Genomic DNA, 27792 nt, shown 5'->3' with positions numbered 1-27792 from the left:
CAATGTAATTTTTAACTTGACTAAAATTGTACCACACGAGTTTATCTCGTTGGTTGAAAATACATGCCAAGAGAAATAGATGTTTGTGAAGATCGCCGAGATGAACATCACGCCGGTGAGGGAAAAAAAAAAAAGAAAAAAATAATTTCTTTTGTAATGAATAATCAACTTGCCTTGTGAACAAAATTGCGACGTGTCGTCGAAAGGTAAAGAAATCGTACGGGTTTCATGTGCTTTGCCGGGGGGAAAATGGGGACAACATCTCTCGAAGAAACTCTATTTTCAAGCTGATTTCGTTGCTGTAGTGCACGATTTCTAGAAAAAAAAAAAATTCACTCTCCGCCGCGAAATGTAGCCAGGTGCATTGTTGCACGTCGCGCCATTAATACGGCCTGCTGTATACCATAAAATTTAATGTGCATCGCGTACGCGGTAAGCGAATTACTTAAGCACGGTATCACGATATCGCCCGCAGTATTATTTACCACGGACGATAAGGCCGATTAACAGAGTAACGCAAATGTAAAATTAATAACATCCTCGCCGATAGAATATCACGATGGCAAATTAGAATGCAAGTGATTAATATCTGTTACATAATCGTGAAATAAAGAACTAACTTCCCGATCAAGTAATAGTCGAGAGACCCTTTCTTCGATTACAACCCTCTTACGATTACCTACAGCCCCTCTTAGCAACCCTTTCCTTGATATAAAATCACGTCCATGCCAGACCATGTGGAGTAGAACCATTGCGGTAACGCAATAACGAGTGTTTACGGTTTCGTCTCTCGCCGCGTACAACATGTACGGCATTAACACAGTCCGGATATTAACGTGTCGATGTTAACGAGAGTCGTGAGATCGTCTCTTAAAAGGTGCGGATGCTCGACGCAACCGCAAAGTTTTCCGTAGCGCCGTGTGCGCCGAAGTGTCCTAAATATAGTTGGGGCTATTTCGGAGGTCGGGATAGCAAGAGGTCGGCCATCGGGATAAAAGCGGGAAAATGAGGGAAAAAGAAGCGAGATAACAGGGGGACCCCTAGGTTATTTATCGGCGTCGCATGCACGCAGGTGTCTTCGTTTCGGAATCTATAGCCCGTCGCGTGCATCGTGCCAGGATCATCTCGTTGCCAAGTGTCGCGACAATAGCCAGCCGTTTTCTTCTCTTTCCACCCAGAGACCTATTGACACACGTGCTCGACATCGGGTCGGGTCTGCCGTCCACGCAACAATACGTCAGCTTTAATGGATGGCCGGTATTAAATATCGGGACAATTCCGTGCGTTTCTTCGTACGTAAACGATCGAGCAATCGATAGTGCGTTTTTCACGTTTCGCGAGGCAAAAAATATCGCGTGAAATTTCCTGGATGGCGACGCAATTGTAAAAAGAATAATTTGGATACTTGGTTTTTACAAATCGAAGAGGAATAGAAACGAATTTTGCATAATTTAACAAAGAAGGTCTAGAAAAATTTTTTAATTGAAAAAGAATTATTTTCTATTTCGGAAAGTAAGCGCGCCACGTCAATCGGCGCGATTGCGTAGTTCAAAAGTAAAAAAAAGGATCCTCTCCGAGGGCCGAGGGCCGCTACGTTGTATGGCTGCTCGTATCGTGTTCGCGTTCTCTGTTTTCGGGAATTGTAATTCGATGTGCAAATACGGGGTTTCTACGTATAACGTATTCCAGCGTATACCTTCGCTCGTGGATGCGTGCACGCGTTAGCATTACGAACGTAACGCCCGCATGTATTGCATCGATCGGCCTAAGCAGATTCTCGCGTTAGTCTCTCTATCTCTCTTACATTATGCACGAGGCTCAAGCCGCCTCGATGTCCAACTTCGACAAGCCGTAATTATCCGCGGCAATCGAACTTCTCGAAGTCGGTTTATACGGACCATTAGCTGAAGATTAACTGATAGCCCGGTGCCGAAATTCGTGCAACTGCTTAATACACCGTTTGCTGTGTCAGTCCTTAGTTTGACCACGCCGATTAGCGATCCACCGAGCGACTTAATCCGACGTCCCGGCTAATTGTAAAATTACGTTACAATATTGCTCGTGCGATTTCACACCATTTTTGTATTACAATTTATATTGACATTACAATACTTCATGACATTTCTATTTCTTTTTCATTTACACAAGTTGATATATTAATTAGATTTAACACGTTTTGGAAGTAAGCTCTTCAACCGTGCCTCTCTACCTCTAAAGGAGAAATTGCCTAGAACATTTTCTCGCCAAGTCAATATCGGTGTTTGCGCTGCAAACTTCAACATAATATACATTTCATGAGTCCATATAAAAATCATACGAATGATTTGGCGTTTAGTGCAAGTCCTTCCGATATTGTGACGATGGAGTGTCGTGATGTAGAAAATTCTATAAGCGACATAAAGTCAAACTCATCCGCCACTTTCACCATTCGGTGTTGAAAGCCCTAAGCGCTCCCGTCTCGCAGGTCATATCGACGACCCAGCCACTTAAGAATATGAACGTTACAATGTTCTTTTTCTGAACGAAAACTCTTCTAAGTAAAAGATGCCTTCCATGAATATGATCAGTTTTTCTTTCACCACGATAACACATCATCGCAGACGTTTAAAGCTAGTACTACTTTAAAGTATACGTATCATCCCCGGTACGTTATTAACGTGCAAAGTTTTATAATATAACTTCGTTTTGAAACTTTAACCGTACAATCGCACTTAAATTTTACTTTATAAAAACGCAATCGCATAGAAAAATTATTTAAAATAAAAGAACAGGTATTTAAAAATATGTATATGATAGAAATCATTTTTTATAATTTTTTTTTTTGTTTTCAAAACTAAGTTGATTAATATATTTGTATCGTTTTTCAGTTTTTGATGGTTTTCTTAGTTTATACACTTCAGACATCTCGCTATCTTTCTCGCTTAAACCTCTTACTTTGGTATAAATGATGAAGTAAAATTGCGATCGTTCTAGAGCAGCTTGCACGATGTACGTATATAATTCATTTCTAATCTCCAACGAAAGTCAGGTAGATCTCGGTTTTCCGGAACGGAGACGAGTGTGCGTCGAGAGACGGACGACGCCATGGACACGTCGGGCAAAATGGTTTAATAAACGACCTACGGTGTCATTCGTAAGTCTTGGGGTGGGATCGTACCGCGGAATAAACAATTCTGGGCATCCGTGGAGAATCCCCGGGATTAACGTTCCGGCCATCGCACCAATAAAGCGGGGTTACAGAATGTCATTACGGTAGACAGGCGGCAGAAATACCGCGCACCTACTTCATCTACTAGAGGCCCCTTTTATTTTCATTGCTACCTCGAAAAATTACACCGCCGACTGTGCTATTTTTACAACTCCTCGGAGTTACAGCCTCGCTTCAGCTTAAAAGGCGCAAGGAATCTCTAGAAATGAACAGTAGTAATCGACGGTAAAAGTAATCATTAGATCAAATCATCTAAAAAAAAAAAGAAAAAAGACACAATGTGGTTACTGATAAGATTAAATGTAATGCACTGCTATACTTACACGATAGCGTTCAGTTATTAGTGGACATTTATCAGGGAAGCTTATTTCATACAGCTGATTCCCTAAGATCCAGAGCTGATTTACGGCTCGCATAAACGCAAATCGATTCCATCTATTGCAGAAATGATCATACGTGGAATTCCAACCATTCTCAGTAAAACCTGCAAAATATATGAAATCGCATATTTAATAGACGGTAATGGAAGTAAAATTTTTAAAATATATATCTTATATACCTACATATTTAAAATATATATTACGTGCGTAGGTGATATTTTTGATATGCAAATACGTTGTTCCCAAATATTTCAATGATGCTACCTGACATTCGGCGCTGAGAATTCAATTACAGAAAAGACTTAGAGGAAGACGTCTGCGAGACAATATCTGCCTTGGCGGTGTTATCCACTCTTGAATATGCAAACGCTGCTCCGTGCGACGTTTAACACGCGAAGAAACTCCCCTACGGTCGATCGCTCTTAGGATACAAACGGTCTGCGCCGGGTACCTAAATGCATGTGCAGCTTAGGTATATACTTCGTGACAATAAGATTTATTCGGCGATAAAGTACCATAGCGTGTACATGATCTGCGAGTATCTTGAAATAAAAGTCCCAGAGAAGTTCCATTTCGAGTTGTTAATAAATCTATAAATAAAATTGATGGATTGAAAACACATTACCGGGTCCGAGAAATATCTTTCGGGGATGGTGTGTCAAGGAACTTGCGTGGGTTGGGAGGGGCTGGTTGTAAAAGTGCTCGTAATCGTTCCGTCTGTATCTAGCCGTACACGCGATCCACGGATTAAAATTAACAGCCGCTCCGGTATATTGATTGCACGCTCACCTTGACACCAAGCAGGAGGTTCGTTCCTCCAAGCCAACAACGATGGCCGCACGCGAAGGTTCCGGTACAGAGAACCTCGATAATGTCTCCCACTTTCGACATTAAACCTGCTCGCACAAATACTGAAATTTTGAAAAATTAATTAAACCAATGTGACGATAAATTAGACATCATAAAATCTTCTCGGCATAAGGTATCATAAATATCTAGGTAGCAACTGTACGTACCATCTCTCAAATCGCTCGATCCTCCTTGACAGTCGCACTTAAGGGAGCAATATCATCATTTCACGTAGAGACAAAATATTCCCCGGCTGTTCCAAGCACGATCGAGTTGATACAGACTCTTATCTTTGAGTATATGGACTATCGACGAATGTCCATTTCAGTCGAAATTGGAAGTGCTCGCTGAAGGAGAAACTCACCCAGCTATAAGAACAAGAATAACTTAGAATAACTTTTCTAATTTCTCACATGAATGCTGACCAAATACTTTTGTATGTCAAGAATAATATGTTCGTACGACTGATGTTTATTTAACATAAAATGTACGTAAAAATTTCTAATTTTCATGGCAAAAGTTTAGTTTTAATTTTGCTGAAATAGCCACGTTATACTTTTTTTTTCTCTACATCCACATTTATCTGAAATTTATAATATACTGTAAGATTAGACTTACATCGCTTGCAAAACAAACAGCCTCTATCACATTGTTATATTTTTCCGTATCTCAGATCTGAAATTGCGTGCCGTGGAAAGAGTTTCCTCTGTGTCTCGCGGACGCTTATCGTCATGTAATTTATAACGTACAGCGGGAAGCATGAGAGGAAAAGTCGGCTCTCGCGACATAATTTATTCGCCGGACGTGGTGGCGACGATCTCGAGAGTACGTTCGACGTAAGCTCAAACATAGAAACCGCCAGACGATCGGCTTCGATATATATACATACTATATCGTATGTCTTGCGCCAGACGGCCTTTAGATCGTCTCACGGTATATTTTATTCAACGGGGCACATTTTTGCGGCTGAACACGTATCAGCTGTTCACAAACGCATGTCTTGCATGCACATACAGGAGACCTCCACGTCGAGAAAAGCTTGCAAAAAGAATCCTTGCGGTATCACGAATGCGAGGGAATACTCGGTCAGTTCTCTCTCGACTCCTGCAAAATTATTTTCACAATTTTAAACAAGAACCTGAAAAATGGATATAGACCATTCTACAATATAACATAATATGCTTTAATAAATAATAATAAGCAAAAAATTACACGACACTCTGGCGGGAAACTAAATTAATGAGAATAATAAAGACTCGTTATAACAAGTATACTTACCTCTGTTATAAAAATATAATTTAATAGCGAAGCCATCGTTATTATTATTATTTCTTTTTTTTGATTGTCAATACTTCAGCGTTGCACCTGTCAGCTTTTAACGTCAGCAACGACGGCAAATATCAACAAGGTGGACGTGACGTTTCCGTGTACCAAGTAACTATGAGACGTGTGCGCGAAATCGTCAGCAAAATCGGCAAAACTGGAATTACTACACTACTATATGTTGTGCACCGAAAAGTAGATATGGCGTTTTCTTCGGCGACAGCGGCTAGCGTACGTAACCCCTATGCGGCGGAGGCAGAGAATGAGAGAACGGGGAGAAATCGGTCATCGGCAATCCGGCCGGCGCGGTACATAGATGCGTAACATGTGAAACTCGACGTACACGATTCTAAAGTCACATTCGCTAGCTGTCATCGGCGCAGCAAACGTCATATTTGTCTTCCGACATACATACATACCATTACCAATACTCGGTTCCTAAAATTCGACCAATACCCTCCTACGCTCTTGACGAATCGTAGAGTTCGCTTCGCCGAGAATTTACGAGCGAGAAGCTATTGTTCTAACCGTTATAGGGCGTGACGACGTTCGGGAACGATATCGGATATAAGTCAGCCCAAGGCGCAGTCTGAAAATTTCGGAAAAATTGGAGGAAGCAGCCCACCTTCCTTAGAAATAATCGTCCTTCTTTTCTGATTTCAGGACTCTACTTTCCACAATCGAATCTCATTCTGACGTTTCCGTCCTCGGCTCGACATGAAGAGGTTAAGTTAATCGATCTTAGAACTCTTCGGAACGATTCCAGCGTACCGAAAAATGTGGAATATCACATCCGTATACCACGAGACGAGACTATAATTTATCTAAAAAATACGAGCGTTATATTACGGAGCCTTCCAATAAACGGTAGACACTATTTACTCAATGTATTTTCTCAACTATATATTGTCTTAACTAAAAGGTTGCTTTATTTTTTATTTTTGTTACAAGGTCTCAATGTGATTATTAAAGCAACGGAAAAAAATATTGGCGAGGCGGTGCTGGAAATAAAATTGCAACCAGTGCCTGTGACAGGAAAAACAATCAATTGTAGAGATTTTGTGCAGGTAAACTGTCGTGATAAATTCCTATTTTCTTTTTTTTTTTTCCTCTTTTGTAAATATTTGTGCGAGTGACCCATTTAACCCATTAACTTCACAATATTCAGTTGAATATATATTAATGCATAAATAATAAAAAAAAGTGGTCCATGGTAAATATAAAAACGTAAATCTAGTCGTAGACATTTGTTGGATTTAACTCGGTAGCGATACAAGAAGATAAATGACTGTTAACGGGTTAAAACGTCGAGATATATTTTATTGAAAGCGTTAGTCCACGAAGTTCCTAACGTTATAGGACATGTGCTTCTGGAACACGTCGAGATACAAGATTTACGAGAATCAACCGATCACCATGATTGGCATGTTTGGCCCGGAGGCATACAGCTACGTGTGTCCCAAATTTCGCGTCACCGGATATGAATTATTGAATGGCAAGTATCTTCAGTGAGATCTCAATTCTTTCAGTTTCAATCTTTCCAAATTCAATCTCGTACAATTCCAAAGTCGGCTCGGTCAATTCGGTCATTTTATTTACGGACAAAAATGTTTTAAACTTTTTATATTAATTTATCTACAAATTTTTAGTTTCTAGGTATTTGATGTAAAATTCAAAACTCTCTCCTCGCGCTTGAAATTTTTATCTCCTTCAGTTGAAGTGTCCTCGGTAAATTGTATGGTCCTACTAGCAATCTTCGTTGAACCGTCAAGTTCATATTTACGAGAGATAAATCCTCCATCAAAGATCGAGCATTTTTCACTGACAGAGCTGGGAAACCCGAAACGGTGATTGATTGGAGTCATTCAACGTAAAATGCGAATAAATCTTGCCACAAATGTTCGTGGCAGCGCGTGACGCTAAAGCTACCGTCGGATCAATGCAAAACTATCGTCATTAAAATTCGCTGAAGACGTCGTTACTATTACAGTGATATAATACGTAACAGCAGAAACCTGTGGCTCCCTTTGTATGCGCGAACCATATATCAAACCACGAATCTCTCCCGACAGTTTAAATTTTATTTTTCGACCTCTGAATACAATAGAAGTGGTTACGGGGAAAATGTTGCAAGCGCCATATTTCAAATGCGAATTATTTGGGACAGAAAGTTTAATTTGACAATAGCAGGACATGAACATTCAACTTTTACGTAACACATTTATATAAGTATATATTTGTACATACGTATAACTTACATTACAGTACTAATTAAAAATTGGTTAAAATTATATATAATTTATAAATATAAATGTTTTTATTATATTCGCGTCTGATAAATTTAGAGCTTGCACCACGGAAGTTTCTCGGAACCTCTTCGATTATGTTAATTTATGCTAACGACATAAGTCTGACTATAACAGTCTACTTTAGAACGTACACATTATACTGTATTTGATATTGGACTGAAAGCGTGTCGTTATGGAAACTTTGAGATAAATTTTATTCTCGTCTTTCAGGAACAGACTACTTTTACGTAGTCGACGGTAAATTATTTGCGAACGAATCCTTAGACCGAGATGTTATCGGACCTCCCGGAGGACCTGGGCCCCATGTCAAGATTGAAGTGAGGTGTATCGTTTGGGAAGAAAAGACCGGCATGCAGCACGTGCAAACGAACGTTCTCACCATCGACGTCCTGGATGAAGACGACAATCCTCCTATGGTGCAAGGCAAAACTTCCATCGCTATAACACTCGAGGATTTCTCTAAGGTAACTTCACGGTATCAAAGAGCGAAATCAAGCCAGCGTTCTAAATTAGCACTTGCCGCGATTGTTCGAGTAGCTTAGAACCAATTAACTTCTGGGTATTAAGGAAGTCACAGATTTATCGTTATCAGAGCATAAGGGCGCCGCTGATATATACCGAAATCCCGCCCGGTTTATGTCTGAATTCTAATTTAATTTTATGAGCCTGATAATTCATCTTTTTATTTATTTAAAAAACAATTAAATTGTTATTAAATTAAATTTTAAGTAACTAATTTATCTTAAATAAATGTAAAAATTAAATATTAATCAAAATTATCAAATAAGAAATTATCTGTTTGCGTGAATAATTTCAATCGCTCTTGTCTTTTCTACGAATATGTTCAATACTCGGGAACATTTATTTGGCAAATTTCAAGGAACGATTTTCAGCGTTTTTCAACCACGACATCATCACGTCGGAAACGAGAATTAATCAAGCGCTCATTGTTCGCGTAATTACCGCGTTGTTTTCAACGCGACGTGCATAATAAAAAGGAAATGCCAAGTGCGATGAGTATCACAAAAGACGTGCGAGAATGAAAAAGTATATACTATGACGAGAGAGGAATAGCTCCTGGGATTGATTCTGATTAAACCTCTCTTGGGATGCCTTTCTCCAACACGTCAAATCCTCTTTTCCCTTTTCCACTTTTCGTAGTCCTCTGTAAACATCTTCTGTCTTTCATTCAACAGTTACCTTTTATTGTTCATTTCACTTCTATGTGAAAAAAGCAATTGTTTCGTTCGAATACTGAAACACCTGAGGATTTTCTATTGAAAATCTACTTTAAAGACTTTAATGAGCGAAGTTCAATCGATTAAACCTCGAAATCCTACGTTATTTTGCTAAGTGCAATGAAAATACTTGAAATGATTACCGACGCAATCTGCTGTTGAAGATTGTAGAAACTAATTACATTAAGAAAAATACAATTAAATTTATTATAATATATTTAATTATTGCATGAAAAATTATTAAAAAAAAAATGTATGTTATAGAATTCAAGATTGGTGGATGAAAACGCTTTGGTATTAAAGGATGCAGACGAGGTGACTAGCAATCAATATAATGTTCGCTTGCTTGGTGATACCGCCAATGCGTTGAAAATGGTTTACACCATTCTGCCAATCGAACATCCCACGCGTCCGGATCAAGCGCCTTCCACCGGAATTTTTCCCAGTGAGTACCAAGCTCAGTTCTCATTTCTGTTTCATTTCGTACGTCATTTACATTTGACAAATGCCTGCTAATATCATTCACACTCGTAATTAAAAACTCGTCTTGCGTGTTTTCTAGATATTTACACTAAGAAGACGTTGTTGCCGAAATCTCCGTATCACGTGGTCCTTCAGGTCACGGATGAGTCGCTTCTCGCAGGACATGGGGGGAATTCGGTGAGTCAATATCGATTCTACGTCGCTGACACTCGTTGGCAAACTACTTGAAACATTCGCTCCATTTGCAATGTGTCAAAGGACAGTGGCTAAGTAACTTAAGAGCTGATTTCAAGCGTATAGTAGAGTAAAAGCCTAGTTTCTTAACTTTCTCGAATGCACTTTAAAGAACACTCTAAAGTGCTCTGCTTCTGATCCTATAGTATTTTGAGGCCTAAAACTATTTTTTACTTTACGCTTTTGTGTGCGTTTAAATCGTTAGTTCAAAGAGCTAAAAAATTTAATTCTCAATGCTAACAAAGTTAATTCTTTAAAATAAAAAAAAAAAGTACTTGAAACTTGTCGAAAATTGGCTGCTGTATCATAAAGTCAAATCCGAGCTTTTCGTCGTAATACACTGGCAATTCGTTGAAATAAACGAAGAGCTACGGTGCGCAGCGTGCCGCGCTGGGAATCTGTTGTTCGATTAAAAAAGTTCGCGCCAATAAATTTTACGATATCGGCAGAGAAGTCCCCCGATATCTCACCACCATATGTCATTCGTGAACCGGCAAAACTCTAGGCGAAAGTGCACCGTACTGATCTCATAACTCGCGAAGAGCCTGGTTTAATATACGGGAAAGATCAAGACGCCCGTGATATCTCAAAGTTAGATCTACGATCGCTGTACATGAAACGTGGAACTTTCATCTACGAGAAATTATTTCCATCCATTTGCGGCAAGTACAAATCTTTCTCATAATCACGGGAATTGCCGAAGTTTGGTCGGCGCAGCGAGACGAATTAATTCGAATACACTCTCTTAGAAGCAATTGCATTTTTATAAATGCAAACGTTCTTTACGACCAGATGTGAACTTCCTCACGTCGAACCCACTTCCGATCGGCGTGACGAGACATCGATCCGAATTTGTATCGAGGAAGTCGAAAGATAAGGATTCATTAATAGCCATTAGTCGTGCACCTTGCATCCGTAATCCTCGCTTCACTGGGGCCATTAAACAATTAGGTGGTGAAATCTCGCCTTGTTAGAGGTTCCTTGGGCGCGGCATTGATTCCACGGAGGCGGCTAATCGTGGATTAAATACCGCCATCTGAAATTGGTGTGTGGGAGTCAGTCACTTATTGCCGGAGCTTCGTTACGAGTAATGCTATTGTCGTTAACGCGGATCTCGATGCTTTTTCCTGACAAACAAATAAACGGTCCTTCCGAAAATTTTTCCTTCGTCGAAAACAAAAAAAAAATAACATTTGTTTGGTCGAGATAATTTGATTGGACGCTCGATATGATGAAATCCGCAAAGAGGTTTCGTGAATTGCAACAGAAAGCGCAACGCACGCACGAATAAATGCATTGTTCCGCGTATATAGAATGGAAGCTCCAAATATTTCGTGTCCATCGTTTCATGAACGGAATGTTTAATCATTCAATGCAATTGAAAAGAGGGTAATAATTGTAGAGCGGTGTGCGAAAGCGATAATAATCGCATGGCATTCGTTCTAATTCGAGCCGCTCGTCGTACACCTTTAATGGATACCCTATATCATCCGCGCCGCGCTCAGCTAGCTGCTTAAATTGAAACCACGCGAGAAAATAAATCTTGACGCCGATATCCGAACGACCTCGACGACCTCCTCTTGATATATATCCCACGACCTTTAAATCAGGCTGTGTCTGAAGTATCCCCTCGAGTAAACGCATCTTTCTACGCGAAACGCAATACTTTAACTAGTAGCCGAATGCTGATCTTCAGCCATGGAAACGCAATTCTGCAAATCACACTCATTAAATCCGCGTTAGAAATAGCAGGAACTTTCTGTTTCACTTACTTCTTCTTAAGTGAAAAATCATAACGCGCTTCTCGACATTATTAAAATAAAAAGACGTAACTTGGTATTAAGAATTTTTTTTTTTTGCTACAAACGAAATGCGAAGGTTTATCCGCAGTTCTTACCCGTCGTTTGAGGAAAGATTGGTACGCGCGTTTAAGTACCAAGAGAACTTTTCCCACTGTAATCGTTCCATGAGTATACCAAGAAGTGGACGATAAATTCTAATAAAAAGCGTCACGTAGTGGTTGCACCTGCGGTGGTCTTTAATCGATTCTTTGTGGTGAGATATCACATGAGTCCCTTTCGAGATCTTTTCCGGTGGCAAATCTTCCCAATTTTTTTTTGCGTGACAGTTAATCGCTTAATAATAAATGTAATATGTTAAAAATATTTTATATCACATTTTCTTTTATTTAGGTGAATATCAGTATAACTTTTTCGGGGCCGGTGCATCAAGCTTTGACAACGGTAACGCCATCAAATGTCGCAACGTTCTCGTATCTATCGAACGTGAGGATAGCCCGGATTTCGCCCAGATATCTACGCGTAGCGAAACCCACTGTGAAGCCGCATCCTTCAATAATTTTCGCTCTGAACGGCTCAAGTGCTTTCAACGTCACCCAGCGAGAAGGCATCGTTTATGTGTCCAATGAAACTAAGCTACGATCCGAGCCCAACGTTGTTCAGTAAGTCTGTGTCCCAGCAAATGATGTAATGTCGCTCAAGAATGAACTATTTCCAGTAGCGAGCTTGCCATTCCTGTACAGGAAGAGCGAAATGTTATTAGCATCGTAGAGTAGATGTTTCTGATCTATGAAGCATTAATGTGATTATAATATCTTTTGTCGATCGATTTCCTATATTTATAAAAGTTATAGTAATTATGCGATAAAAACCGTGCTGTATCCTTCAAATGAATTCAATTATCTAGACGCTGATCGAGGCGAATATGACGTAATTATTTTTTGCGTGATAGAATATAAATAACTGATATTACATTTATATTACATACAAATATATTTATGAATATATTTGTTTTTAGACTGAAATTAAGATGGACTAGAGCAAATGATACTGGTATGATTAAAATACGAGTGAATTTGGTCAACGTGTCACAATCGAAGATTGTTACATGCGGACAATCGGCAGAAGAGAAGATGCACTCGTGTGCAAATGCAAAAACGCGCGAGGGATGCGAGCGGTCTTGCGGAATCGGCAGTGGAATCTTTAGGTACGTTATCTATTATCTCGTATTATATTTTTCGACTTTATTTTATTTTGTAAAAAATCTTTAAAAAAATTTCATATCGCTTGACGAAAAATGTGGAAGCGCATTTAGGTCAAACTAGCAAATTCTCGTGTCATACATATAGAAGCCATTGTTTGAAAAATACTGTCGATCGAACGAGCCCTCATACAAAGCAAATCCATTTGATATCGGACATGGACTATCATTGTGTCTCGAAATTGACGGTGATTTTCTATAATGAAATAAACAGAAGACTGGGTCATTACTTTCTTTTCCCGGAAGAACGTCACGTTGCCACGAGGCGCAATTTTATCGTAACGACTATTTCGGATGGTAGCGCGTCCAAGTTTATAGCTCTTCCATTAGGTTTTACTTGACTCGCTTTCTGTATTTCTTTTAACGATTATTGTTTTCTGATCCGATAAAGTAAAATATATTATGTAAAATGATAAGAAGATTTTAATAATAAATTTGTTTGTAGCAATGGCAGTTTCATCGGCCAATGCGTTTGGAGGAGCAGCAACACTACTCAAATGACGAAATATTATTCCACTTGTTCTCCGAATCTGTCGTATTGTCCGGACAACGAATGCGATGAACTGGAGCGCAACGTGCCGCATATATGTCCGCAAGACTGCACCATCGAATGTGAGTCGCATGTATTGTTTGTTTCGTCGATCAGATTAATGTAGTAAAACTAGCCACATGTTAAAATGTCACTACATCGTCGCATGAAGATTGCCTTTATCATCATATTGTGAAAGATATATGATCGAATAACAAATCATTTACAATCAAAGTATTTTAAAAGAAAATAATTTTTTAAAAGATCCTTAAAACTTTTTAATATTTAAAAAAATTATATTAAAAATTCTTAACATATAAAAAAATAATAAGTTATATGAATTCAGAATTCAGACTTTCAGTCTTGACATAGATACTTTCGGATTTTCTCATTCAAAAATTTTCCATTTAAAAGGATCTCGCCTTGTCGCAATAGTATCTCGTTGAAAGAGCTTTAAGGTTCTATTGAAGAAAGATTACTATACTTGTCCTCGAGAGGCACTCGATCGATCTGAGAGTGGTTGTATTCGCGTTTTTAGCTGACGGTCTTTTCGCTCACATGAACAGCAACGGCCGCGGCATAAAGAGCGGTCTGAACCCTTGCACCTGCAACGACGTACTGCAATGCACCTGTGGGGTCAACTCCTATTTCCAACAAGGAAATAACATGTCTGGGACGACAAGGGAGGAACGACTGGGCACCGGAAAATTACGTGATAGGGGAAACGAGGTTGTCGTATCAGGCGCGCGCAAAGGTTGGTCAATCGCATCTTTTTCGGCATTTTCTTCCCTATAAAAATCATTTAAAAGGCAGTATTAAATTAAACCGAAAAAAAGTCCGATATTTCGAGTAAATCCAGCCTTACGCTTTTGTTCGACAAAAACATATGAATTTTTTTTCTCTAAATATTGTGATTTTATATTCAATGACCTATTTTTCTATCTAAGCAGCATTAACCTTTATTCTTTACGCTTCTACAGCGTCCATCGGACCGTGCGGCCCTGCATGCATGATGGGTGTCATTGGAGCTAGTCTGTTTGTGCTGATCGTAATTGTGGGGTCGTTCGTTATGTGGAGATATAGGTAAGAAACCAAGAAGCAGAAGTTTTTCTTCACAAGCACATAATTTTCAACAAGCTTTTTTATGCATGAGAGATTAAATTAATTTTATATTTAAAATATAATCTTGTAAAAAAAAAAGTGTTTTAATTGTCAAGATAAATTGTAAGATGGTAGAACGTGACAATATCTTATTAGAAGTCTTTTCGTCCGCATGAGTCTTAAAAGGATTTGGTAAATCGCTTCTGGACCAGTGGCTTGCACAGAGCTTATCGGCTTGAATCTTATGTTTAAGGAATTAAGGGCGTTGCAAAGCTTGTAGTAACCGGGATTTGGACATGATTTATTTAAAATCTTGGACTTTCAAAAGAATAAAAAATCGCAGATATGAAAACGAATGTAAAATTGTGAAGATTAATGCACATTTATTAATACCGAAGCACAAAATGTCAGATTTTTCCTAAAACACATTTATTTTCCTAGAAACAATGTGCAGATAGTAGGAATTAATAACATATTCATAAAATTTTGATTGTTAATTTGCAAGATAAATTTATCGTTTAAAGTCTCAATCCCGTTATAAAATTTGTGATTCATCATTTTTTTTTATATTACATAACAAAGCTAAATATATTTTTAAATTTTATAACTTTTTATCACACATCAAAGAATTCATTGTAAGAATATAAATCGGGAGAATTTTTCAACAGAAAGAATATATTTGTTTAACTTGTCCAGAAGTCGAACGGGAAAGTTTTTCGCAGGGAACGGAATTAGGAAAGTTTCAATGATATGCACGTTGCGATAGAATTTTTTTCTTTTTTTTTACATTCGTGCTTGCAATCGGTTATCTACACTTGTATTTTATAAATAAATTTTTACGTATATTTTAGTTGCTTATTTTATGTCAGTGCACGTTTCCATCAATTTTTTTATTACACATTTAAATTAAAAGTACTAAAGCTAGATACGTCCAAAAATTTAACTTTCAACTTTTGTCAAATAAATTTCTATTAAATTGACGTGATATGTTACGCATGCTGGCACACCTTGTACATGCAATTTAAACTCGCAAGCCTGCAAGCTATCTAAACTTTCAAATTTAGGTCAATGTCTACCAGAATTTATCTCTCAGAATAACTATAGTGACCACAATAGACTTTAACTTCCCGTAAGCTGTATTAGCACATCCTAAAACGATTTGATTAAAACAAAAGAAAAGAAATTAAATACACATTATCTCGCGCTGTAATTCAATCATATAATTAATAATTATTATTGTAGAGGTAGTTAAAATAATTTACACCGCCGTAATCGATAACTGCACGGGTAAGCCTCCAATTATTCCATTTCACTCCGCAAACTATAATGGCTTCATGAGCCAACATAGCTCATCTTCCGCATCACGATTCTCTGCATTCCAGGATGGCGGCGAAGGGCGCTCGACGGGAATGCAAACACAGGGTGGACGATGCGGCAAACGGTATTGGTATTTTGCCGTCCGACTACATCGACCATCGTGGTGATGGCCTCCTGATCGGTCTAGACACTTTCACGGCGGCGAATCATCAACTATTGTTACCGAAGACGTGCCCGGTAAGAAATCTTCCACCTCATTCGGAATACCTGCTGATACCATCCGCCGGAAATGGAAAAATTTAGCATAAGAATGAGATAAACCTGAAAATTACAGGCTTATCTCATTCTTGAGATATCTTGAAGTGAAGTTTGCATAATTTCGTTGGAAGAATTATCACATTTACAACAGTGAATACCGAATTCGCTGAAATTAACAATCTTGATCCCTTCAATATACTACTTTTAAATGGACGTTATCTAAGATATAGAGCCTGCGAAGTTGCGAAAACTTTCTTATTATTTTAACGTGAGAAATATTTTTAACGTAAAAGGATAAATCTCTCACTTTTATTTATTAAATTAATGAGTTTTCGTTGCGTGAAGAAAAATCGTAAAAGTTACTTTTTTTTTTCCCCCCCGCATGTGTCTGCAACTGTGCAACACGGTTCGTGGGCTTCTCCATGTGTTCGCCTGCCGCACGTGATATGTCGTACGTGCGTGCTCGCGTGTAGCGTGCATTCGCGTAATCCCGCAAGCAGCGTGCTAAAGCGCGTAAAGCTCCCTGCTTTCCGCACGGAGAAGCGCGAGGTTCCGAAAGGGTTTGTTCTCGGAATCTAAACGTGCCTCGGAAACTCGGTCAAGCTTCGTAGTCTTCAGGTTCGTCCGGGATATTTGTTTAATAATGCCGTTGTTCACTCGTGATCGCTCGTATCTTAGAAACACGTTAAATCGCAGAAGACGCATTTCCGCAAAAATAAACGCGTAAATTTTGGAGAATTGCTCCTAGATATTGTATTCCCTTGGCGAGATACCGCGCTCCAGTTGACTACTGATGAGACGATAAGAAATTTAAATCGCACCAATTTCAGATTTAATCTAAAATTTTGAAAGCTTTAAAAGTATCTTCTAGCAGACACTCAAATATTTTTCATGAGATCGTAGTATTCCTGCATTATATTAAGAAGGAAAAAAACTATCAGGATTTTTTATATATATATTTTTTTTTAGAGAAAAAACCAGTGGTCTCTCATTTTGTTCTTCGTTGCTTTTCAATATCTCGAAAGCAATCGCGCGCTTCTCTCTTTGCGATCGTGAATATCCTTCTAGGCACGTAGAGACTAATTTACTTTAAACGGAGTACGCAAAGGAATTTTATTTAACGTTCTACACTCATCCCCCTGATTGCGAAAACTTTTTATCACCGCTCGTATTTGTCCCGGGAGAATTACGCCGAAATTAAAGTTCGACGTTGCCTATCCCGCATCTCGGAATAATCCTTAAAATTGTTTTGCCGTAATTAACAAAGGAGATTATGAGAGTCGCCAAAATATTTCACAGAAAATCGTCGAGATCTCCTTAATAAAATGTTTTACTTTGTACTGTGGAGTAATACTTTATATTATAAATTTTCTTATTCCGTCGAACAAATCTAATTAACTTTCTTCTTTATTTCTTAAATAAGGAGAAATTAAAAAAGGATACAGAGGTACGCCGCTGTTTAAAGTATTCACAACTGACTGAAAGAACACGATAAAAATATCAGAAGAGAAAAAAAAAAAAGGCAAGTAAAGCCACGAAATGTCGGTGAAAAGAATTCACGATATTTCTGTTCTCTCGCGAGACGTGTTCTTGAAACGACACCGGCGAGATAAAGTCACTTTTATTCAATAAAGTTGCGAAACGAAGTCGGATCGGCTCTAACGTGGCGTGTGCGGCTCAGTGAACAATAGGTTTACAAGGTAAACCCTCTCGCATACGCGAGCTCATCGCCAGCACTTTTGCGTCGAAAATACAAATTTCATCATCGTGCTTTGGAATAGAGTGGTGATTCTGTAATGAAGTTTCTTTGATCCGGACGCAACATAATCCGCTTCAGTATGATAATTAATTTATACGTTCAAAATACATTTTACGCAGCGTCTGATAATTGCTCGCTCGCACAGCGAGCCCTTCTTCGCTTCTTGTTTACGGCAAACGCGACCCAACAATTTCGATTTTAATTGTTAAATTTAAATGTCCGAAAGTAGAGCCGTGCCATTTTGTAACAGTGAGTTCTTCGTAAGCTTTTTGTTCTTTCAACAAAAAAAATCCTAGCAATTTTTCGACAAAAATTCCTCGAATACGTCGTGGATAATACGAAATCGGCACGCTACGAAATTCATACGTTGAAGCATCGAATAACGTTCCATTCCGGAAAGGGTTTATCATGCTGTCGCGAGAAAAATCTTCTGTGCGACTCGTCGCGCAGAATAAAGTGTGAAAAATATATATCATTACATCTTCCAACAGCGCGGTTTATACATATAAGGTAATATGTATACATCGTGATCGTCAACGATTCGTATTACGTTTGTTAATTAAGATTGATCTCCGTAATTAACATAAATCACGTCTAATCCGGGGTCTAGTAGCAAAATTCTCAACTGGCAATACGTTAATAAATTAATTCGGAAGGGCTGCTAATTCGCGGCGATATTTCTCATTAGCTACGTGATCCTATTATCATTCTTGAGTCGTCGTTTAATTGGGTATCCGCCCGCGTCCTTGCCGAACAACTCGTGCGAAGTAACGCCGAACAGATATCGTCTGACACGAACCCGGGAACATGTTCCACCGAGGTGTAACGTTGGATTAGAAGAGGTAGAGCTGTTATCGTAACAAGCTCGAAAGGATTTATCAATCGACGTAGTCGATCTCCCGCCTTCGCGTTTATCTTGTCCCGAATTTCTCCGCGCGCAAACCAAACGAACAGAAATTAAAATAAAACCAAATTAAAATAATGAACTGACGTCACATATATTAGATGATAATAGGTCGAGAAAGCAAGGCTAAGTATCTAAAGATAACGTCGAAATGTTAGTCCACCGACGATGAAGTTCCTCCGCGGCGTCACGGGAAAAGAAATTAAGATCTTTATCTGTTCACTGGAGCAGACTTGGAGTAAAATATGAAACTGATCGTAGGTATGTCTAATCTCTGAGTTGCTCCGTGGAATTTCAGCCGGATCCGAAGTGGGAATTTCCGCGATCGCTTCTGAAGATCGAGCAGGTGCTGGGCGAGGGTGAGTTTGGCCGCGTTTTGCGAGCGAAAGCCACGAACATCGGAGGAATGCCTGGTTCCACGACCGTCGCAGTGAAAACTTTGAAGGAGGACGCGTGTGCCTCCGAATTGGCGGATCTGTTGTCCGAATACCAGCTGCTGAAGGAAGCACAGCATCCGAATGTGATCCGATTACTGGGTGCCTGCACGACACCACCAGGCGCGCCCGTCTACCTCATCATCGAATTCGCCGAATACGGCTCTTTACGGTAAGTAGGTGGCTTGATATATTCGCCTGCCGCTGTCTTGACGCTATTTATGAGCCTTCCGTTTCACGAGCTCCTGGCCTTATCGATAAAAGTCTCGGTATATCGGCTGGAAGTGAATTAATGCGATTCGTGCATCCCGCCCGTCGAATTTGACTTTAATTTACGTGTAGATGGTTCTGGCTTTCCCAGAATGATAAATAACGCGCATTTCTCCAAGATCAAATTGAATATTTTTTTTTTTGCATCCACGTTTCCCGTTACTTCTCAAGCTTGTAAATTTATATTGTGAAAAAAAATTAAAAAGAAATAACTTGCTTCTTTATTCAGCGTTCAGATATTAAAACTCGGTATTCGTAGACTGGTATTTTTATTGTCTCGTTATAATCGAGAGATAACATCGAGTCACTTTTGTCCTCCTATTTGCACCAACGATGCTTCTATATACACGGTTAAATGAACGGCATTGCAACGAACGCGGCCGACTTACAAACGCGGAAATAACTCCGGGAATTTACCGCGATGCGGAATTCCGCCACGTGGAATGCCCGCCGCTGCTAGGGGGACGACAACCTTAGCGATACCAGTTGCTCTCGATAATTAAATTTTTCCGCGGATGAACTACACGTGCCGCGAGATCCGTCACTATTCCGGCAATCCAAGCTTCTCGGGAATTGATGGTTTATCGGACGCCAATTTCCTGGATAACGTCTAGTGTTTTATAAAATAATATTATACGAAATTTCAGTAACTATTTGAGGCGCAGCCGACACTTAGAGTCTGAGAGTAGGATACTCGTGCCGACGTCTCTACTTTCCACTTCGCCGATTAATGCCTGCGAGGATTCGCAATGCAACGATAATGCACTCAACTATACCGTAACGCCACGTGATATTCTCTCGTTCGCCTGGCAAATAAGTAAAGGGATGGCATACCTGGCCGATATTAAGGTACGATATTATTTTAAATTTTATTATTTGGAATTTATATTTTAAACTTAGTATTTATACAACTTATAAAGATATTTAATATATACGATATAGTTGACCGAAAATTGATAATAGAATTCTGGCATTCAAATTGATTTTCCTAGCAACTCAGTTAATGAAATTTAAGACCATCGCAATTCTCTGGAAAGCAATACGAAAGTCGCGAGGTGTCTCAAGTCCGCTCGGCCAAGTCATTAGCAATTAATCAAAGTTTCCTCCGCATTGCAGTTGGTGCATCGGGATCTCGCGGCGAGAAATGTTTTGCTCGCAACCGGCAAGGTTTGCAAGATCTCGGACTTCGGTCTAACGCGAGACGTATATGAAGACGATGCGTATTTAAAGCGAAGCAAAGGACGAGGTAAGATCATCCGTTAATTAATAATCCATATCGAGGCTCGCTGACTTCCGATTGCGCTTAAAATATCACGTAAGTTACGATATTATCTTGAACAATGGTAAATCGAAGTTACCAAACGAAAAGAGTATTTCGTAGAAAATGCAATATCGCGAGGTGCCGACGATATTTTAGCCGGCTCAGTACTAACGATCCTAATTCAACCGCGGAGTAATCTGGCCCGTAACTCTCTCGGCAGATTCGACTCGGGAAAAACACCTTTAATGACTCGCGCGAATGTTACCTCGCGTTATTCAACGGTTTTACGACTTGTACCCACAGTACCCGTAAAATGGATGGCGCTTGAATCCCTGGCCGACCATGTGTACACCAGCAAATCGGACGTTTGGAGCTTCGGCGTTCTCCTGTGGGAGCTGGTCACGTTAGGAGCGTCTCCGTATCCCGGGGTGGACGTGCACAATCTCTACAATCTGCTGAAGGCCGGCTACCGCATGGAGAAACCGCCTAATTGCTCGCAACAATTGTAAGTGCTTAAGTAACCGGATCTCTCCGTCCTCCGCACGGTTTTCCAAAATTTCAGTTTTCATCGAGTTCTATCTGAAAGGTAGCTTAGTCGACTAATCAAGGCTGATAAAATCAAAGGGCTTACAACTGCGTGTAACCGTTAGTTACACGATATTCATAATTACGAGGGACTCGTGCGTAATTATCACAGGAGTGCGTGATTATAATAGCGTGACTTCATATCACATGTGAAACATTCATCTTCTGAAGATTAGATCGCTGACCTGCGAAGTCAACTTCAGTACACGTGCTGTGCATATGCAGTACATATTACTAAATTAATGATGCGACGATATGCGATGATATGTTGTATGAAGTGATAGTAATAAGCAAAAGTGACTGAAGCCTTCGAGCGTGACGTGCACGCGGTCTTTTCGATTGAATTACCGAACCGATGCTTTTGGAAAAGCGTTGGAAAAGTGCCAGTAGTTAAAGTAAAATAGGTTAACTATTTCGGCTCGTCGTAAAAGTCGTCGTAAAAGTACATTTTTCTGTCGCGCAAACGGAAGACGAAAGTCATTTCCTATCTTTTACAGCTTCTGAGAAAGCGTTCCCGATTCAATTGCAAGCAGAACGGGAGATATATTATTTCATACTTTTTTCCAGATACAAGCTGATGGTGTCCTGTTGGCATCAAGAGCCCGGCATGCGACCATCGTTCAAGGAACTAACGAGCCATTGGGAACGCATGCTGGAGGACGGCGTCGAGTATCTCGATCTTAATCCACGAACCGTCCACAATCAGGCCTATTTCGCGGCTCTACCGGCCTTGGACAATGCGAGTGGTAAGTGCGATAAATTAATTCAAGATATTATTTATATCATTTATAAATTTTTGTTATTAATATTATTTAATTATTTTTAAATAAGTTAAAAGTCCCGTAAAATCTTTTACAGGTTCTGGTAACGATCAGGTTGACAACGGGAGTACGAACGGAACTTTAAGAACGGACACCGTCAACTACCTTGGCCGGATGTCTTCCGAGCCTGTCACTAAGTGCGACAAGGTAGATAAATTACAGGCGCTCTGGCAGCCGACCATAGCGTCCTTCCCTGAGGAGCCCGTAAAGTCACCTTACGTTAACGAGCGAACCGCAAGCTTGAATGTCAATCATTACGAAAGCCCGATAAAACTAAGAAACACCAGCGTGGCCAGTAACAGCGAGAACGATTTGAGAACACCTCCCAACGAGCGACCTCAGTCCTATATTGATATGCAGGGGAAGAAATCGGCGGAGACGGAAGATCTCTTGGTATTTGGGAGCGTGGATGACAACACGACCGACAATAACGTGACAAATTGATCGATGTAATCTCACGTTGACACATGAAAAATCTTAAACGGAAAACGCGTCAGCTTTCCGTGTTTCAACGAATTTTTCGTTGTCTCGAGGCGAACATACGTCGGAAAGAAAGTAAAGATAGCAACTGAGGGAGCAATTGTTGATTGCAAATTATGTGAGAAAGATAAGAATATTTATGTAGCAAGGAAGTGTGATAGAAGTATGTGCGAGCAATTTTAAGCGAATGATTCGCGTGGAATGAAAAGAAATTGCGTGAAATGATAATGACGTGACTCTGCGCTGGATGAATGAAAGTTTGCACTTGTAAAAGCAAATTTTACTCCGTGGAGTTGAACAAGCCGCGATTTAAACTGTATCGCAGGAGTTCTTGGCCGATACATTCTGTAGAATGTTAGAGGTAAACTGTATCGCGCAAAACGATTGCTGTACCAAGTATAAATCAATAATTTATTTGCCGTGTTTTATGTACTTAAAGTCGTACGGTTGTATGTCGATCGCCACTGATGAAACCGCTTTTAATATTATTAATAATAATAGTTAAATATTATAATCATTCGTGCGATTTTTCGGAAAGATTATTATATTTTCAGCATTAAAACATCTATACGTCACACTATGCAACTAGTGACGAAGTTTTAATGGTAGCTGCTCATTGAGAACATCAAATTTTCCAAATTAAAGTCCATAAATAATTTTCTAGCCGTTAATTTTTCATTTCAGTTAAAAATGCAACTTGTGAGAGTATACAAATATGTAAAAAAACATTCGCGGTCTTCACAGTTAATTTAAATAAAATCTTACCTGAGCGATAAACTGTTTAAGCTTGAGAAGTTGCAGATTTGGTCTTCCATCAAATCTTTCTTGATAGATAGATCCATGGTTGTGAAGTTATACGGCACCCCATTTAACTTGAAACTTAATCGTCACGCTTCCCTTCGTAAGGAGATACTTTTTATTGTCGCACTAGCTTTTGTGGTTTGCGTATGTTCGACACAACGAAGCAGTAAATTGCACGTAGGCCGAACTGACGTGATCAAAACGTAAAGGTGTTTTTTTACGAGACGCGTGTGTGCTCTGACTAGCGCGACGTCATATCCGAAAAAGACTGTGTTTTGCCGTACCTCACTCTAGGAACGAAGCGTCCCTTTTGTATTTACGTATAAGACACAACATTCCACCCACGATTAGCCTAGTTGTTTATCTTACAAAAATTTTGTATCACAACTGCGTATGATTTTGACTAGCACATGTTTACGGGCTACACAATATTTTCCTGTCTCTTTTAAACTTTCCATGGTGTTAACGGCGATGTGGAGTATGTGCATTACAAGCCGATTAATATTGTGCCATATTATTTTTCTTGTAACCGGTATATCACAAAGACATATAAAAACGCTTTAAAATGGAATATCGTCTTGTAATGCTCTATAAATTTTATGAAAAATCTATTATTTATTTTAATCAAGTGTAGTTTACATATAAAATCAATCAGTAAGAAAATGATAATAGAATAATCTTCTATAAACTATACATATATTTATATATAAAAAGAATCACAAGTTTAGCTTATCTATACGAAACTCGCAATCATTCCTAGTGGAATTACTGACGAAGGATTTTTCTTCATCAATCTCACCAAGTAAATTAAGTTCGTCGATACGTGTTGCGAAAGACTGAGGTATGACATCGTTATCCGGCGTAACAGATCTACCTTTGATGGGTCGCTCGGAATCGCACTTTCTAGTCTCTTGTACGATGATCGGTGGTAACAAATCGTCTGAAAAAAATTTAGAACATTAATAAAATAAAACTAAAATAAAAACAGTGCTGTCGAGTGCGAGAAAAAAAAGCAAAATTAATCACGACTGATATCAAGTTATACGTGGAAAAAAATGAAGCGATTGCGAAGTGTTGCTAAGGCAACAAAATCGAATATTGATTTTGATAACAGCGTTTACCAGTTTCGTCAATATTCTTCGTTACGCTGGCAGTTTCGTCCTCGAATATTTTTATTGTCGCGCACTCGATATTTTCCAGCAGTTCGTGATTCGACGACGGAAAAAATCCTAAGAACACGATACCGTGAATCGTCTTCACGAGCTTTGTAAGGTCCTTGGGAATGTAAAACTTTTTAAAGAGTCTCGCCTCCTCTGGTAGATGATCCGACTTGCAGTACGGCAGGTGCACCGCGAAATATCTCTTGTTTCTTCGCGGATAATTTTCTTTCAGCAGTCGCAACAGGTGGTTGTCGACGTTACGATAAATGATTGTCGCGTCGGATTTCGCGGACATCGGCGGGGACGTTACGACCAGCACAACATCCGCGGTTTGAAACGCGGTATTACACCAAAGTCCCGGATCCTGCAATCATGTCATTCTATTATCTCGTCGAACTACCGAATAACGTATCCGTTGACATTTATTATTGAATAAATCAATCTTAATAATATTAAAGAAATATTATTAGGGTTTATTTATTTCATCACTCACTTTGCTAGTAGTTTCTGTGATATCGAACATGTCGATCATGGCATTGATACTGCAATATCGCAAATACTTTGCTAGCTCGGCCATTACGTTCACATGCGACGGATGCGTCGGCGAGTACACCAGCAAACAGTTCGGTCTTTTCGCCATTCTTTTTAAAACTGCATAAAAAAAATTAATTAAAGAGGACGAGTTATAAGAGTATTCTCGGTAAAAAAAACAAATTTGAATATAATTCTCACTTCTCTTTCTGTACAACTTGAATACGTGGTATAGTGCATACACTGCCACAGGTGGTATCCATATTAAGCTGATTATCATAATCAGCAGTCGATGAGACGCGTGCTCTGTAAGAAAAAATACGTAATTAGCATTGAAATAAAGTAAAAACCCGAAAATGAAGAAGAAAATAAAAGTTTAGACTAAATATCGCATTTACTTATGTACACGTAGGGTGACGTGCTGTTGGCGCATCCATGGTCGCCGCACTCGGGATGCAGGGCCGCGACTTTGATGTAATAAACGCCATCCACCGCGGAAAAGTTATGTCGTATGTTTCTGCCGTCTTTGTCCGCAAAGATCTCTGTGGTGGCGATCAACTCCGTGTCGTTGTTGATCAGCCACACTTTGTACGAAGTTACGTTGTACGACGGCGGAAGAGGCTGTACGTAGAGCGCCGGGCTTGATGCATCCGACACGTCGATGTATATGAAAGGCGTGAACGATGCAATCTTGATGCCATCCTCTGGAAAAAACGCACGGACGGTGAGAGAGGCTTTTAACAGGAAATAAACAGAGATACTCACGGATAAACTGATGCTGGGGCACGTGGAATACATATTTTCTACTGTACACATAATTCGATTCGGTGGCGAGGTACTCCAAGCGATATGGGGACCCCTCGTATCTGGGCCCAGAGAAGGGACATGACACGTATAAGTCTTTGGGCGCCGTCCGGTTGCCAGTGTCATATAACTCTATGTATCTGCATGCGTTCTGGTCCTCATCAACAATGTTCTGGTATCGTGTAACTAACTCTGATTTCAACAAAGAGTTCATTAATACATGACAAACATTAGACACGAATGTATTGAGTGTTATCAAATGGTGTCCCCTTACTATGGAAACTGATATCTGAAATAGATAAGTTGAATGCAGTAGCCTTTGTATTGTTGAAGAGGTCAACAACTTTTACATATGCATGTAATGTAAAAACGGCAGTGTTACTTCGTTTAGATGATCTCCCATGCTCCACAAACTTTAGCTTTTGACAACCTAGAAAGGCAATCAATATTTAATCTGAAAATTATTTTTTATCCAAGCAATAATTTTACTTTTTACCTTCCCCTCTCTGTACTGTAGTCAGTACACATGCAAATCCTGGTTTTGGTATCAGATCACTCTAAAAAAAAAAGAGAAACAATTAATTTATTGTAACTGCAATTGCATGCATAGTGATAATAGTCTACCTCATGGAGAAGAAAAAGATTGTACCAATTAAATGACACAGAGTTAAAAATAAACTTTTGTTTCAGCTTTTATCATCAATAACTTATATAATTCATAAAATAGCATTCTGTTACTTATCGATTCTCGTTATCTATCTACTTGGAATCAACTAATCATCATTAATCATATGCATATAAATAGCAATTTTCAGGAAAGTCGAATAAAAAACATTTCATAATTCGCAGATTATTTTTTAACGACAGAATATAATTAATTTAGATTCAGATTTATCTTGACGAACATTTTTAATAAATTTAATATATTTCCTGTATATGATTAAAGTAAAATAGCTCCTACCCGATTCTCTGCTAAACAATAGTTCGGATAACAATCCGAAGCCGAGTTGCATCCGGCGAAGAAGCCGAGGACGAGGAAACCGAGAAACTCGATTGTCTTTTGCATCTCTTCTGGATTATAGCTCGCTCAGTCGATGCAAAACATTCGGTGAAAGGCGCATGTCGCCGACCTCGGCATGTCAGCTTCGGATAACGAAGTCGTAGTAATAACAATTCGGATGCTTGACAGCCAGGTATCACGCCAGTGCTCTGACTGGCACATGCCCGTTTATGTCAAACGACACAAAAATACTGTACTGTACGCGATTGACGTGATCCCGTCCCGAAGCAGAACGTCGTAGTCAAGTCACTTCAGATTCAGAAACAATAGATAAAAACGGTGGCGGCTCGTAGCGATTTATCTTGAAACTAACAAAATTTTCTGTTACTCGATTGGTCCATATGGGTCAATCACCAGCGAGCACCGTTCCCGCCAGTTTGTAATGGTCGCTAGAAAATTGGCGGGAAGTGGCCGTGCCACCAACTTACTCCATCTATACTTCTGATACTTACTGATACTTTTCGGACGGCTTCGAATACTCGACGCCACGAAAACCCCGAATTGACGGATTTGGCAGCTTATTTATTTTTAATTTAATTGTCATATTTATGGGCGCATGATTAAATTACCGTTTTTCTTATATTGCAATCAATGATTAAATATTATTTATTTGAGTTTTAATGTATTTTTTTA

General features: G+C 39.3%; 2 protein-coding genes and 1 long non-coding RNA gene across 4 annotated transcripts in view; 1 reads left to right on the top strand and 2 right to left on the bottom strand.

Annotated features, from left to right (window-relative positions):
- Ret (Ret oncogene) overlaps positions 1 to 24098 on the top strand; it is a 39133-nt gene extending 15035 nt beyond the window's left edge. Inside the window, exons 3-20 of the mRNA XM_070664836.1 lie at positions 6424 to 6627; positions 6712 to 6827; positions 7120 to 7255; positions 8280 to 8533; positions 9572 to 9752; positions 9870 to 9967; positions 12217 to 12485; positions 12842 to 13030; positions 13530 to 13696; positions 14152 to 14367; positions 14594 to 14696; positions 16097 to 16268; positions 19251 to 19558; positions 20304 to 20505; positions 20773 to 20902; positions 21221 to 21422; positions 22070 to 22248; positions 22361 to 24098. Of these exons, the coding sequence (XP_070520937.1) occupies positions 6424 to 6627; positions 6712 to 6827; positions 7120 to 7255; positions 8280 to 8533; positions 9572 to 9752; positions 9870 to 9967; positions 12217 to 12485; positions 12842 to 13030; positions 13530 to 13696; positions 14152 to 14367; positions 14594 to 14696; positions 16097 to 16268; positions 19251 to 19558; positions 20304 to 20505; positions 20773 to 20902; positions 21221 to 21422; positions 22070 to 22248; positions 22361 to 22767 (3533 nt within the window). The 3' untranslated portion in view covers positions 22768 to 24098. The remainder of the gene's footprint in view (positions 1 to 6423; positions 6628 to 6711; positions 6828 to 7119; positions 7256 to 8279; positions 8534 to 9571; positions 9753 to 9869; positions 9968 to 12216; positions 12486 to 12841; positions 13031 to 13529; positions 13697 to 14151; positions 14368 to 14593; positions 14697 to 16096; positions 16269 to 19250; positions 19559 to 20303; positions 20506 to 20772; positions 20903 to 21220; positions 21423 to 22069; positions 22249 to 22360) is intronic.
- Positions 1550 to 6246, bottom strand: LOC139107319 (uncharacterized). 2 transcript variants are annotated; one of them, XR_011546500.1, is made up of 3 exons: positions 4378 to 6246; positions 3532 to 4178; positions 1550 to 3460 (listed from the first exon to the last, which is right to left on the bottom strand). It is a non-coding gene; the product is annotated as an uncharacterized lncRNA (long non-coding RNA). The 2 variants fall into 2 exon arrangements; XR_011546501.1 differs by having other exon boundaries at positions 1550 to 3692; positions 3772 to 4178.
- A 97-nt stretch (positions 24099 to 24195) lies between the features above and the next one.
- On the bottom strand, positions 24196 to 27428 carry LOC139107318 (uncharacterized). Its single transcript, XM_070664837.1, has 9 exons — positions 27061 to 27428; positions 26596 to 26656; positions 26374 to 26529; positions 26061 to 26291; positions 25694 to 25999; positions 25497 to 25601; positions 25258 to 25415; positions 24726 to 25128; positions 24196 to 24544 (listed from the first exon to the last, which is right to left on the bottom strand). The coding sequence occupies exons 1-9, from the start codon at positions 27163 to 27165 to the stop codon at positions 24321 to 24323; spliced, it is 1749 nt and encodes a 582-aa protein (XP_070520938.1). The 5' UTR covers positions 27166 to 27428; the 3' UTR covers positions 24196 to 24320.
- Positions 27429 to 27792: the final 364 nt, after the last annotated feature.

Source organism: Cardiocondyla obscurior, linkage group LG12 (genome assembly GCF_019399895.1).
Source record: "Cardiocondyla obscurior isolate alpha-2009 linkage group LG12, Cobs3.1, whole genome shotgun sequence".
In the NCBI taxonomy this organism is placed as follows: Eukaryota; Metazoa; Arthropoda; class Insecta; order Hymenoptera; family Formicidae; genus Cardiocondyla; species Cardiocondyla obscurior.
This window is presented reverse-complemented; position numbering and strand designations above follow the sequence as displayed.